The 14779-nt window shown below is 43.2% G+C and overlaps 1 protein-coding gene across 1 annotated transcript in view; it reads left to right on the plus strand.

Annotated features, from left to right (window-relative positions):
* LOC143818604 (retinal guanylyl cyclase 2-like) overlaps nucleotides 1–14779 on the plus strand; it is an 84955-nt gene that overhangs the window by 13235 nt on the left and 56941 nt on the right. Inside the window, exon 3 of the mRNA XM_077299856.1 lies at nucleotides 12209–12563. Within this exon, the coding sequence (XP_077155971.1) occupies nucleotides 12209–12563 (355 nt within the window). The remainder of the gene's footprint in view (nucleotides 1–12208; nucleotides 12564–14779) is intronic.

The following is a 14779-nucleotide window of genomic DNA, read 5'->3' on the forward strand; positions in this document are numbered from 1 at the left end:
ATGCCATTAAAGATGTTATGGTGGGGTTCCCTGCACCTACAGGTCTGAATGAGTCCATGACAATGGCTATTCAGATTGATCGGCGTTTGCGGGAGCGCAAACCTGTGCACCATTTGGCGGTGTCTTCTGAGAAGGCTCCAGAAAATATGCAATGTGATAGAATTCTGTCCAGAAGCGAACGGCAGAATTTTAGGCGAAAAAATGGGTTGTGCTTCTATTGTGGTGATTCAACTCATGTTATATCAGCATGCTCTAAACGTACAAAAAAGGTTGATAAGTCTATTTCAATTGGCACTTTACAGTCTAAGTTTATTCTGTCTGTGACCTTGATTTGTTCATTATCGTCAATTACCGCGGATGCCTATGTCGACTCTGGCGCCGCTTTGAGTCTAATGGATTGGTCCTTTGCCAGGCGCTGTGGGTTTGATCTAGAGCCTCTGGAAGTTCCTATACCTCTGAAGGGTATTGACTCTACACCATTGGCTAGTAATAAACCACAATACTGGACACAAGTGACTATGCGTATGAATCCAGACCATCAGGAGATGATTCGCTTCCTTGTGTTGTACAATCTACATGACGTTTTGGTGCTCGGATTACCATGGTTACAATCTCATAACCCAGTCCTTGACTGGAAAGCAATGTCTGTGTTAAGCTGGGGATGTCAGGGGGCTCATGGGGACATACCTTTGGTTTCCATTTCGTCATCTATTCCCTCTGAGATTCCGGAATTTTTATCTGATTATCGTGATGTTTTTGAGGAGCCTAAACTTGGTTCACTACCTCCTCACAGAGATTGCGATTGTACCATAGATCTGATTCCGGGCAGTAAATTTCCAAAGGGTCGTTTATTTAATCTATCTGTACCTGAACATGCTGCTATGCGAGAATATATTAAGGAGTCCCTGGAAAAGGGACATATTCGTCCTTCTTCATCTCCCTTAGGAGCCGGTTTTTTCTTTGTATCTAAAAAAGATGGCTCTTTGAGGCCGTGTATTGATTATCGACTCTTGAATAAAATTACAGTCAAATATCAGTATCCTCTGCCACTGCTGACTGATTTGTTTGCTCGAATAAAGGGGGCTAAGTGGTTCTCTAAGATTGATCTCCGTGGGGCGTATAATTTGGTGCGAATTAAGCAGGGGGATGAGTGGAAAACCGCATTTAATACGCCCGAGGGCCATTTTGAGTATTTAGTAATGCCTTTTGGTCTTTCAAATGCCCCTTCAGTCTTTCAGTCCTTTATGCATGACATTTTCCGTGAATATTTGGATAAATTTATGATCGTGTATCTGGATGATATTTTGATTTTTTCGGATGACTGGGATTCTCATGTCCAACAGGTCAGGGGGGGTTTTCAGGTTTTGCGGGCTAATTCCTTGTGTGTGAAGGGTTCTAAGTGTATTTTTGGGGTTCAAAAGATTTCTTTTTTGGGGTACATTTTTTCCCCCTCTTCCATTGAGATGGATCCTGTCAAGGTTTGGGCTATTTGTGATTGGACGCAACCTTCTTCTCTTAAGAGCCTTCAGAAATTTTTGGGCTTTGCTAATTTTTATCGTCGATTTATAACTGGTTTTTCTGATGTTGCTAAACCTTTGACTGATTTGACCAAAAAGGGTGCTGATGTTGCTGATTGGTCCCCTGCTGCTGTGGAGGCCTTTCGGGAGCTTAAGCGCCGCTTTTCTTCCGCCCCTGTGTTGCGTCAGCCTGATGTTACTCTTCCTTTTCAGCTTGAGGTCGATGCTTCCGAGATCGGAGCTGGGGCGGTCTTGTCGCAGAAAAGTTCCGACTGCTCCGTGATGAGACCTTGTGCGTTCTTTTCACGAAAATTTTCGCCCGCCGAGCGAAATTATGATATTGGTAATCGGGAGCTTTTGGCTATGAAGTGGGCTTTTGAGGAGTGGCGTCATTGGCTTGAGGGGGCTAGACATCAGGTGGTGGTATTGACCGATCACAAGAATTTGATTTATCTTGAGTCTGCCAGGCGCCTGAATCCTAGACAGGCGCGCTGGTCGTTGTTTTTCTCTCGGTTTAATTTTGTGGTCTCATACTTACCAGGTTCTAAAAATGTGAAGGCGGATGCCCTTTCTAGGAGTTTTGAGCCTGATTCCCCCTGGTGATTCTGAACCTACAGGTATCCTTAAGGATGGGGTGATATTATCTGCTGTTTCCCCGGACCTGCGACGGGCTTTGCAGGCGTTTCAGGCGGATAGACCTGATCGTTGCCCGCCTGGTAGACTGTTTGTTCCTGATGATTGGACCAGTAGAGTCATCTCGGAGGTTCATTCTTCTGTGTTGGCAGGTCATCCCGGGATCTTTGGTACCAGGGATTTGGTGGCTAGGTCCTTCTGGTGGCCTTCCCTGTCTCGAGATGTACGAGTTTTTGTGCAGTCTTGTGATGTTTGTGCTCGGGCCAAACCTTGTTGTTCTCGGGCCAGCGGATTGTTGTTATCTTTGCCTATTCCGAAGAGGCCTTGGACTCACATCTCTATGGATTTTATTTCTGATCTCCCTGTTTCTCAGAAAATGTCTGTCATCTGGGTGGTGTGTGACCGTTTTTCAAAGATGGTCCATTTGGTGCCCTTGCCTAAGTTGCCTTCCTCATCCGAGTTGGTTCCTCTGTTTTTTCAAAATGTGGTTCGCTTGCATGGTATTCCGGAGAATATCGTTTCTGACAGGGGGACCCAGTTCGTGTCTAGATTTTGGCGGGCGTTCTGTGCTAGGATGGGCATAGATTTGTCTTTTTCGTCTGCGTTCCATCCTCAGACTAATGGCCAGACTGAGCGAACTAATCAGACCTTGGAGACTTATTTGCGGTGTTTTGTGTCTGCGGATCAGGATGACTGGGTTGCCTTTTTGCCGTTGGCGGAGTTTGCCCTCAATAATTGGGCTAGTTCTGCCACTTTGGTTTCTCCTTTCTTTTGCAATTCGGGGTTTCATCCTCGTTTTTCTTCCGGTCAGGTGGAGTCTTCGGATTGTCCTGGAGTGGATACTGTGGTGGATAGGTTGCATCGGATTTGGGGACAGGTGGTGGACAATTTGGAGTTGTCCCAGGAGAAGACTCGGCATTTTGCTAACCGCCGTCGTCGTGTTGATCCTCGTCTTCGTGTTGGGGACTTGGTGTGGTTGTCTTCTCGTTTTGTCCCTATGAGGGTTTCTTCTCCTAAGTTTAAGCCTCGGTTCATCGGCCCGTATAAGATTTTGGAGATTCTTAACCCCGTGTCCTTTCGATTGGACCTCCCAGCATCTTTTTCTATCCATAATGTCTTCCATCGGTCATTATTGCGCAGGTATGAGGTACCGGTTGTGCCTTCCGTTGAGCCTCCCGCTCCGGTGTTGGTTGAGGGTGAATTGGAGTACGTTGTGGAGAAGATCTTGGACTCCCGTGTTTCCAGACGGAAACTTCAGTATCTGGTCAAGTGGAAGGGCTACGGTCAAGAGGATAATTCTTGGGTGACAGCCTCTGATGTTCATGCCTCTGATTTGGTCCGTGCCTTTCATAGGGCTCATCCTGATCGCCCTGGTGGTTCTTGTGAGGGTTCGGTGCCCCGTCCTTGAGGGGGGGGTACTGTTGTGAGTTTGGTTTTTGGGCTCCCCCGGTGGTCACTGGTGGTACTGGACTTGTGTGCTTCACGTTCTCTGTTCACCTGTTCCCATCAGGATATGGGTGTATCCTATTTAGCCTTGCTGCTCAGTTATTCTAGTGCCGGCCATCAATGTAACCAGAGCCTTTCTGTTGCATGTTCCTGCTTCTAGACTACTATCAGCTAAGTTGGACTCTTAGTCCTAAGTTTGTTTTGCATTTTTGTTCCAGTTCACAGTTATGTTATTTTTCTGTAGCTGGAAGCTCTTGTGGGCCGAAATTGCCACTCCGGTGTCATGAGTTGACACATGAGTCTTAAAGTAATTTCGGGATGGTATTTTAATAGGGTTTTCAGCTGACCGTGAAGTTCCCTATTGTATCTTCTCACTATCTAGTAAGCGGACCTCGCTTTGCTGAACCTAACTTCATACTGTGTATGTCTTTTCCTCTGAACTCACCGTCAATATATGTGGGGGGCTTCTGTCTCCTTTTTGGGGGAATTTCCCTAGAGGTAAGCCAGGTCTGTCTTTTCCTCTATTAGGATTAGTTAGTCCTCCGGCTGGCGCTAGGCGTCTAGGGATAAAACGTAGGCACGCCACCCGGCCACTGTTAGTTGTGTGGTAGGTTTAGCTCACGGTCAGCTCGAGATTCCATCACCCAAGAGCTAGTCTGTTGTTTAAGTTCTCTGACGTTCCCTTGCCATTGGGAACCATGACAGAGGTCCCTCAGGAGACTATCGTCCGCCTCATCAGGAGCATGCCCAGGCGTTTTACAGTAGGGAGGTCATACAGGCACGTGGAGGCCACACACAATACTGAGCATCTTTTCCTTGTCATGAGGCATTTCCACTGAAGTTGGATCAGCCTGTAATTTGATTTTCCACTTTGAATTTGAGTATCATTCCAAATCCAGACCTCCATGGGATATTAGTTGTGATTTACATTGATAATTGTTATGTTTTATTGTTCTGAACACATTCCACTATGCAATGCATAAAAATTTGCAACTGGAATATTTCATTCAGAGATATCTAAGATGTGGTATTTTAGTGTTCCCTTTATTTTTTTAAGCAGTGTATATACCGTACATAGTAGCTAGTGATGAGCGAATAGTGAAATATTCAGATTCGGGAAAATAGGCATAAATACTTTCTAATATCCATGTATTCGTACCGAATAGGGAATACAATGCAAGTCAATTGGAAAGACGAATATTTTTCTGCTGTACCCAACAAATCGGTCTGGGGGCATGGGAAAAAAGCTGAAATGGTAGGGATAGATAAGATACCGTAGATATAGATAAAAAGCTGGCAATTCATCTGCCGCATATTGTAAAATCACAGCGTGACAGGTTAGAATAAAATAGAATAGATATATGCACATAGAATAGATAGATATATAGATGTCAGTGACACACACATATATATGTACAGTGCAGGAAATAATTATTTTATCTCTTGGTTATTTTGTAAGTTTGCCCACTGACGAAGACATGAATAGTCTATAATTTTAAGTTCTCATGCTTCTGGTGCCTTCAGAAAGGTCCTGGGAGTTCACAGCCAATGAACTCAATTCACCTATCTGACATCAGCGCATGCGCCGTTAGAAATTTTCTCACCGTGCTTGCGCTAACGTCAAAACGGTACTGGAGATGTCAATGTCCATGTGTGTAATACGTGTTGCAACAATGTGCTGCTCGTGTGCCGCATCAGTGACACACGGCGGGCGCCAGGGAAGCAGCAGTACATAAGTGCTGCTGCCCGCCGCCTGGTGCTGAAGATGACTCTCAACATTCTCCCCTGCTCAGCCGGTGATCAGCACGAGGAAGGGAGAATGATGAGAGTTGTATTCAAGTGAGAACAATGACAGCAGGTTGGGGACTATTACTCCCATTAGCCTACATCTGCTGCCACTAATAACAGTGAGAGCAGGATCGACTGATGGGAGTATTCATCAGCCGGCTCCTGCCTATAGATAAATAAATAAATGAAAAACCAAGCTTGGGTTCCTCTGTATTTTCTATAACCAGCCAGGCAAAACTGACAGCTGGGGGCTGCAACCCTCAGCTATTGATGTTAGCAAGGCTGGTTATCAAGAATAGAGGAGTCCCCATGAAATATTTTTTAATTACTTAAACAATTTAAAAAAAAAACAGCATGGGGTCTCCCCTTTATTTTTGACACCCAGCCTTGCTAAAGCAGACAGGTGGGGGTTGTATTCTCAGGCTGGTAAGGGGCCATGGATGTTGAATCCCCCGCAGCCAAAAATTGCAGCCTGCAGCTGCCCCAAAAAAGGCATATCTATTAGATGCACCAATTCTGGCGCTTTGCCCACCTCTTCCCACTTGCCCTGTAGCGGTGGCAAGTGGAGTTCATATATGTGGGGTTGATGTTACCTTTGTATTACCAGGTGACATTAAGCACATGGCTTAGTAATGGAGAGGCATCTATAAGACACCCATCTATTTCTAATCCTATAGTTATATGGTAAATAAAGACACATTAGAAATAAAACAGAACACACAGTTTTCCATTTTTATTTAAAAATAACAAATACAGTTATACTCACCTAATGCCTAATTCCACTGAATCCCTTGTCTCCTGTAAGAAAACAAAAATAAAAAACACCCATATCCCTCACCTCTCGATTGTTCTGTCCCCCACTGTAATCCATGTCTGGGGGGTTAATAGTTTTCAATTTGGGCAGTGCAAAGATGCAACTGTCCAGGATGAAAACCACCAGTGAATGAGCTGCTATGAGCGCAGCGTCATTGACTAGCGGTGACATCATCGAGGTTACCTCCGGTCACTGAGGCTACGTTCCCAGCAGAGCTAAACTGCGGTGACATCAGCACCGTGGGAAAAAGCCACTGATGAGGTCACCGCAGTTGAAGTTCAGTGATTTCACAGTAGATCACAGAGATAGTCTCACGGTAATCTTCGACTCTGCTCCCAAGTGTGGCGCCTAACGGAGAGAGGATCATGCACAAGAGCATGTACAATTTTGTCATTCACGGTGTTATTAATTTTAACATTTTTTTTTTTTTAAATATAAATGAAAAGTTGACATTTTGTAAATAGGCATCATCCTGACCAACCAGCAGCCTGAGTCAGGTAGGAGGGGAGAAGAGGGGGATGCATCTGCAACTTCTTATTCAGCATAGGACAGAACTTGAAGGAAGGGGGGCAGCAATGTAGAGACATCTGATTGGCTCAGAGCATGGGGGACTGCAATGAGAATAAAAGACACAGCACACTCGGCAGACATTGAGAGAGAATGTGGTTTTTTTCTACTTTCAATAAAGTGTTCTCTAGAGAGTTGAATAAAAAAAATAGAGAAGGTGCTCACCTTCCCGGGCTCAGTGCAGGTTCACTCTGTGTTGTAGCTGTAACGTTAGCATCACGACTAAGGCACAACTCACCGTAGCAGCCAATCACCCCTTAATCCCATATGACGTACTATCCCCTCGAGGTGACCTGGGACTTAATTCCCAGTGACGGGATAGCACGTCATATGCGATCGGCCGCGCTCACGGGGGGATCGTGGCCGATCGCGGCCGGGTGTCAGCTGACTATCGCAGCTGACATCCGGCACTATGTGTCAGGAGCGGTCACGGACCGCTCCTGGCACATTAACCCCCTGAACACTGCGATCAAAGATGATCGCAGTGTTCCGGCGGTATAGGGAAGCATCGCGCAGGGAGGGGGCTCCCTGCGTGCTTCCCTGAGACCCCCAGAGCAACGCAATGTGACCGCGTTGCTCCGAGGGTCTCCTACCTCCTCCTCCCTGCAGGCCCCAGATCCAATATGGCAGCGGGGCAGCTTCCGGGTCCTGGAGGGAGGTGGCTTGCAAGCGCCTGCTCAGAGCAAGCGCTTGCAAGCGTCCCTGCAGTGCCTGCCAGATCGCTAATCTGACACAGTGCTCAGCAAATAAAGAAAAGAAAAAATGTTGTTCCCATAAATACATTTCTTTATCTAAAAAACCCCCCAAAAACCAATAAAAGTACACATATTTAGTATCGCCGCGTCTGTAATGACCCGACCTATAAAACTGTCCCACTAGTTAACCCCTTCAGTGATCACCGTAAAAAAAAAAAAAGCGAGGCAAAAACAACGCTTTATCATCATACCGCCGATCAAAAAGGGGAATAACACGCGATCAAAAAGACGGTTAAAATAACCTTGGTACCGCTGAAAACGTCATCTTGTCCCACAAAAAACGACCCACCATATAGCATCATCAGCGAAACAATAAAAAAGTTATAGTCCTCAGAATAAAGGGATGCAAAAATAATTATTTTTTCTATAAAATAGTTTTTATCGTATAAAAGCGCCAAAACATAAAATGATATGATATAAATGAGATATCGCTGTAATCGTACTGACCCGAAGGATAAAACTGCTTTTGAATTTTACCAAACGTGGAACGGTGTAAACGCACCCCCCAAAAAGAAATTCATGAATAACTAGTTTTTGGTCATTCTGCCTCACAAAAATCTGAATAAAAAGCGATCAAAAAATGTCACATGCCTGAAAATGATACCAATAAAAACGTCAACTCATCCTGCAAAAAACAAAACTTCACATGACTGTGGACCAAAATATTGAAAAATTATAGCTCTCAAAATGTGGAGATGCAAAAACTATTTTTTGCAATAAAAAGCGTCTTTTAGTGCATGACGGCTGACAATCTCAAAAATCTGCTAAAAAACCTGCTATAAAAGTAAATCAAACCCCCCTTCATCAACCCCTTAGTTAGGGAAAAATAATAAAATTAGAAAAATGTATTTTTTTCCATTTTCCCATTAGGGTTAGGGTTAGGGTTGGGGCTAGGGTTAGGGTTGGGGTTAGGGTTGGGGATAGGGTTGGGGATAGGGTTGGGGCTAGGGTTAGGGTTGGGGATAGGGTTGGGGCTAGGGTTAGGGTTGGGGCTAGGGTTAGAGCTAGGATTAGGGTTGGGGCTAGGGTTAGGGCTAGGGTTGGGACTAGGGTTAGGGTTGGGGCTAGGGTTAGGGCTAGGGTTAGGGTTGGGGATAGGGCTACAGTTAGGGTTGGGGCTAAAGTTAAGGTTAGGGTTCGGGATAAAGTTAGGGTTAGGGTTGGGGCTAAAGTTAGGGTTAGGGTTTGGATTACATTTATCGTTGGGATTAGGGGTGTGTCAGGGTTAGGGGTGTGGTTAGGGTTATGGTTGGGATTAGAGTTAGGGGTGTGATGGAGTTAGGGGTGTGGTTAGGGTTGGGATAAGGGTTAGGGGTCTCTTGGGGATAGTGGTGTGTTGGGGTTAGGGGTGTGGTTGGGGTTAGGGGCATGTTCGGGTTAGGGGTGTGGTTAGGGTTATGGGTAGAGTTGGGATTAGGGTTAGGGGTGTGTTTGGGTTAGGGTTTCAGTTAGAGTTGGGGGCTTCCACAGTTTATGCACATCTAGGGCTCTCCAAACGCGACATGGCGTCCGATCACAATTCCAGTCAATTCTGTGTTGAAAAAGTAAAACAGTGCTCCTTCCATTCCGAGCTCTCCCGTGCGCTCAAACAGGGGTTTACCCTAACATGTGGGGTATCAGCGTACTCAGGACAAATTGGACAACAACTTTTGGGGTCCAATTTCTCTTGTTCCCCTTTTGAAAATAAAAACTTGGGGGGCTAAAAAAACATTTTTGTGGGAATTTTGTTTTTTATTATTGTCATGGCTCTGCGTTATAAACTGTAGTGAAACACTTGGGGGTTCAAAGTTCTCACAAAACATCTAGATAAGTTCCTTGGGGGGGGGTCTAGTTTCCAATATGGGGTCACTTGTGGGGGGTTTCTACTGTTTGGGTACATCTGGGGCTTTGCAAATGCAATGTGACGCCTGCAGACCAATCCATCTAAGTCTGCATTCCAAAAGGCGCTCCTTCCCTTCCGAGCTCTGCCATGTGCCCAAACGGTGGTTCCCCCCCAGGGTATGGGGTATCAATGTACTCAGGACAAATTAGACAACAACTTTTTGGGTCCAATTTCTGTTGTTACCCTTGGGAAAATAAAAATTTTGGGGGCTAAAAAAAATTTTTGTGGAAAAAAAAAGATTTTTTATTTTTCACGTCTCTGCGTTATAAACTGTAGTGAAACACTTGGGGGTTCAAAGCTCTCACAACACATCTAGATAAGCCTTAGGGGGACCAATTTCGTCTCTTACCCTTGGGGAAAATAAAAAATTGGGGGCAAAAAGATCATTTTTGTGAAAAAATATGATTTTTTATTTTTACGGCTGTACATTATAAACTTCTGTGAAGCACTTGGTGGATCAAAGTGCCCACCACACATCTAGATAAGTTCCTTAGGGGGTCTACTTTCCAAAATGGTGTCACTTGTGGGGGGTTTCCACTGTTTAGGCACATCAGGGGCTCTCCAAACGCAACATGGCGTCCCATCTCAATTCCATTGAAATGACAGAAAAAAGACTCGCACATCCTAACTAGTGTGAATAGGTGCATACCAGGAGCAGCTACCTCCATACATAAATATACAAAAAAGGTTGCACTCTATCGTGCCAAAGCATGTCTAATATGGAATACTTGAATAGCAAAATGGCTTTTGAACATTAGAAAATTATTTAAGAGACGCTTAGCACATTATTTGATATAATCAAATAGTGTGTGCCCATCAACCGATGTCAAGGTGGTCTCATAAACTGATGGGTCCCTGACCTCCCTGTCCAAATGTGAACACTTACCAAAGGCCAATGTCTGTATGCCTGGGTGAATGTGAAAACCTCTGTTCAGCACAGCCTACATATGAGTTGGCCGGGACCAAGTGTAATGAGATGCAATTAAAAACCACATGGTGATGGGAGGAGTGCTCAGTCAATAAGCTAACATGGAATTAACAGAAAAACGGCTCGCACATCCTAACCAGTGTGAATAGGTGCATACCAGGAGCAGCTACCTCCATACATAAATATACAAAAAAGGTTGCACTCTATCGTGCCAAAGCATGTCTAATATGGAATACTTGACTCAAGTATTCCATATTAGACATGCTTTGGCACGATAGAGTGCAACCATCTCAATTCCAGTCAATTTTGCATTGAAAAGTCAAACGGCGCTCCTTCCCTTCCGAGCTCTGCCATGTGCCCAAACAGTGGTTTACCCCCACATATGGGGTATCAGCGTACTCAGGACAAATTGCACAACAACTTTTGGGGTCCAATTTCTTCTCTTCCCCTTGGGAAAATAAAAAATTGGGGGTGAAAAGATCATTTTTGTGAAAAAATATGATTTTTTATTTTTACGGCTCTACATTATAAACTTCTGTGAAGCACTTGGTGGATCAAAGTGCTCACCACACATCTAGATAAGTTCCTTATGGGGTCTACTTTCCAAAATGGTGTCACTTGGGGGTTTCAATGTTTAGGCACATCAGGGGCTCTCCAAACGCAACATGGCGTCTCATCTCAATTCCAGTCAATTTTGCATTGAAAAGTCAGATGGCGCTCCTTCCCTTCCGAGCTCTGCCATGCGCCCAAACTTTGGTTTTCCCCCACATATGCGGTATCGGCGTACTCAGGAAAAATTGTCAACAACTTTTGGGTCCATTTTTTCCTGTTACCCTTGGAAAAAATAAAACAAGTTGGAGCTGAAGTAAATTTTTTGTGAAAAAAAGTTAAATGTTCGTTTTTGTTTAAACATTCCAAAAATTCCTGTGAAACACCTGAAGGGTTAATAAACTTCTTGAATGTGGTTTTGAGCACCTTGAGGGGTGCAGTTTTTAGAATGGTGTCACACTTGGTTATTTTCTATCATATAGACCCCTCAAAATGACTTCAAATGAGATGTGGTCCCTAAAAAAAATGGTGTTGTAAAAATGAGAAATTGCTGGTCAACTTTTAACTCTTATAACTCCCTAACAAAAAAAATGTTGGTTCCAAAATTGTGCTGATGTAAATTAGACATGTGGGAAATGTTACCTATTAAGTATTTTGTGCGACATATCTCTGTGATTTAAGGGAATAAAAATTCAAAGTTGGAAAATTGCGACATTTTCAAAATTTTCGCCATATTTCCATTTTTTTCACAAATAAACGCAGGTAATATCATTGAAATTTTACCACTAACATGAAGTACAATATGTCTCGAGAAAACATTGTCAGAATCATAAGGATGCATTGAAACATTCCAGAGTTATAACCTCATAAAGGGACAGTGGTCAGAATTGTAAAAATTGGCCCGGTCATTAAAGTGCAAACCACCCTTGGGGGTTAAGGGGTTAATTTGGAAGGTACAAGCTGCTGAACTCAGTGATTGGCTGCAGTGGTGATGGGAAGTGTAGTTGTGATGTTAGTGCTGCAGCCAAAACAGCAAGATGAACTGGTGTTGACCCTGGGGAGGGTGAGCACGATCTGTGTTTGTTTTTCCAAGTATCTACTCATTTGGGGATCACTTTCAAAGTGAAAAACTCCTTTTAGTGAGCAAAGGGAGGGAGAAATGATGAAAAGATACAAAAATATCCAAACCTACAACATACATGCTACATCTACAGCGCCGCTTCCTTGTCTGGAATACAAATAGGGCAGGGCTGTAATACCAGGCACATCCTATGGACCAGAGTGGCGCTGTCTCGTGTCCGGTATTGATACTTCTTTGCATTTTCGCAGGTTTCTCCTCTGTTTGGAACAATCTACAATTCCATGTACTTTCTAGCCAAAGCAATGAGCAGCGCATGGAAACAAGGCGCCTGGATCTCGGGGTCGAACCTCGCGGAATATACCAAAAACTTAGATTATCCTGGATTTACTCACATGCTGCACACAGATGGGAATGGGAATGGACTCGGCAGCTTTGTGGTCTTGGACACTGATGGTAAAGTGAATCAGCTCTTCCCGACCTACTCAGTGGAGATGTCCTCCAATTTGGTGCGGTTTTTGGGAAAGACCATACGCTTTCCAGGTGGGACGCCTCCTCCCGCTGACTCCAGCTGTTGGTTTGATCCAGACACGCTGTGCATTGGAGGTAAGTAGCTGAATTTACGCTCTTATAGGTTTATAGGATAAAGCATTTTTTTCAGCAAACACCTGACGTTTAGGTGAAAGATCAATGTAAAGTGCAAATGAGAGTAATGATGATCCCTCTACACTGTGACAACCCTTCAGATATTTGTAGACAGCTATTAGGTCTCCTCTTAGGCTTCTTTTTTGGAGGCTAAACAGTCCCAGATCCTTTAACCGTTCCTCCTAGGACATAGTTTGCAGTTCGCTCACCATCCTGGTAGCTCTTCTCTGATGTGTGCAAAGGTCATTGTGAGGGGGGAGAACAGGGACATAAACATTTGTATTTGGTGGATCCTGCATTATCAGATGTGTATAAAGGTGTAATCTGTCATTCTAGTGCTGCCTCTGATGATAATGAACCTGCTGTAAACTCTTTCTAAACAAACCAAAAGTATGATTGATAAAGAGCCCCAGTAATTGCAAGATGATTGCCATTTTTTTATACAGATTGTGAAATGAAAAATAATTCCAATATTTAAAAAAAAAAAAAAAAGTTTAACACAAAAACCCGATTTAAAAATAGAAAAAAAAAATAGATTTTTTTTTTATGCACATGTTTTTTAGCAGCGTCTTTTCTTTTTTTTCTATTAATTGCTGTGTCCATCCTTATTGCTCCTCTCGGCTTCAGGTGTTCTGAACTAAACTAAATTACCTGCCTTAAAAAAATATAAAAATAATAACATTAATAATAAAAGCCTTTGTAAGACACTTCTGTACTTCTTTTCATTCTTTATCAATGTAGTATGTAGTACTCTTCAATGTCAATGTACAAGTATATGTATGGGGGTTTTCAAAGGCCGGACCTCTACAGATCAGGGTTACCAAATTGACTTTTTACTTAAAAAAAAAAAATCACAGACAGACAATATTTTTTAAGGACAAATTGGAAAACCATAATAAATCGTTATAATTATAGGTGATCCATGCCTACAGCCCAGAATTCTGATATGAGACGTCGACTGCATTCACTGTTAACTGTAAAATGATGATAATTACATTAGAAAAATCCATAGAAGTTTCTTCAGCCTCAAAAAGATCCCGGATATCTCAATTTTTATTTACGGACAGGCCAAAAAGTGTCCTATTTTTACGGACAGTCTGGAAATTTCTGGACAGTTGGCATCCTTGGAACAGATAACTAATTGATGGTCCGTCCTTAGGAAAGGCCATCATGATTTAAAAAAAAAAACGTCAAGATGTAAAGATTAGAGATAAGTGAATCTGAAAAAAATTAGATTTTCCAGATTCACATGGATAAAATTGTTGGTATCCATCTGGTAAAGTTCGAAAAACCCACAATGGTCACTGTATTAACTTGAAATTGACAAAAGTAATTATCAATTTAAATTAACATAAATTGGCCATAGGGACATGTTAGACTAAGGTGTGTCCTATAATTAGCATCACAGATGTCTACAATTGTGTGATCAGTCAGGCTCCTATTTGAAGGATGAAAAGTAGTCTTTGTGCTGTTTGTTATCATGGTTTGTACCACTCTGAACATGGAGCAAAGAAAGCCGAGGAGAGAGTTGTCTCAGAAGATTAGAAAAAAAATATAGACCAACATGTTAAAGGTAAAGACTATGAGGCATCCCCAAACAGCTGGATGTTCCTGTTACTAAAGCTGTACATATTATTTAGACGTCTAAGGTCCATTGGACTATAGCCAACCACCTCAGAAAAAGGAGGAGCGGGGAGAAGGAAGGGTTGAAGCTTGACACGCCGAGACATACATCTGTGAGCCGTTGCAAATGAATGTAACTGGTGGGTGCCGTACCTGCTGGTGATTTTCAGCTGAAGTAGAAGAAAAGAGAATTGGGAATATCCAGCACGTCCATCCAGTGTATTACTTACACTGGATGGACGTGCTGGATATTCCCACTTCTCTTTTCTTCTATAGCCAACCACCCTGGACATGGCCTCAAGAAAAAAATTGTTGTAAAAATTGAAAAGACTGATAATACAAATGGAAACCAAGGAGCCCAGAACAATTTCCAAAGAGATTAAAGGTGAACTCCAAGGTCAAAGTCCTTCAGAGTCAGTTCACAACATCAGGTGCTGTCTTGACCAAAATGGACATTATGGAAGGCGACCAAGGAGGAAACCACTGATGAAAGCAAATCATAAAAAAGACAGATTGGAATTTTCCAAAATGCATATTAACAAAACACAAAGCTT

This window comes from Ranitomeya variabilis, chromosome 3 (genome assembly GCF_051348905.1).
Source record: "Ranitomeya variabilis isolate aRanVar5 chromosome 3, aRanVar5.hap1, whole genome shotgun sequence".
In the NCBI taxonomy this organism is placed as follows: Eukaryota; Metazoa; Chordata; class Amphibia; order Anura; family Dendrobatidae; genus Ranitomeya; species Ranitomeya variabilis.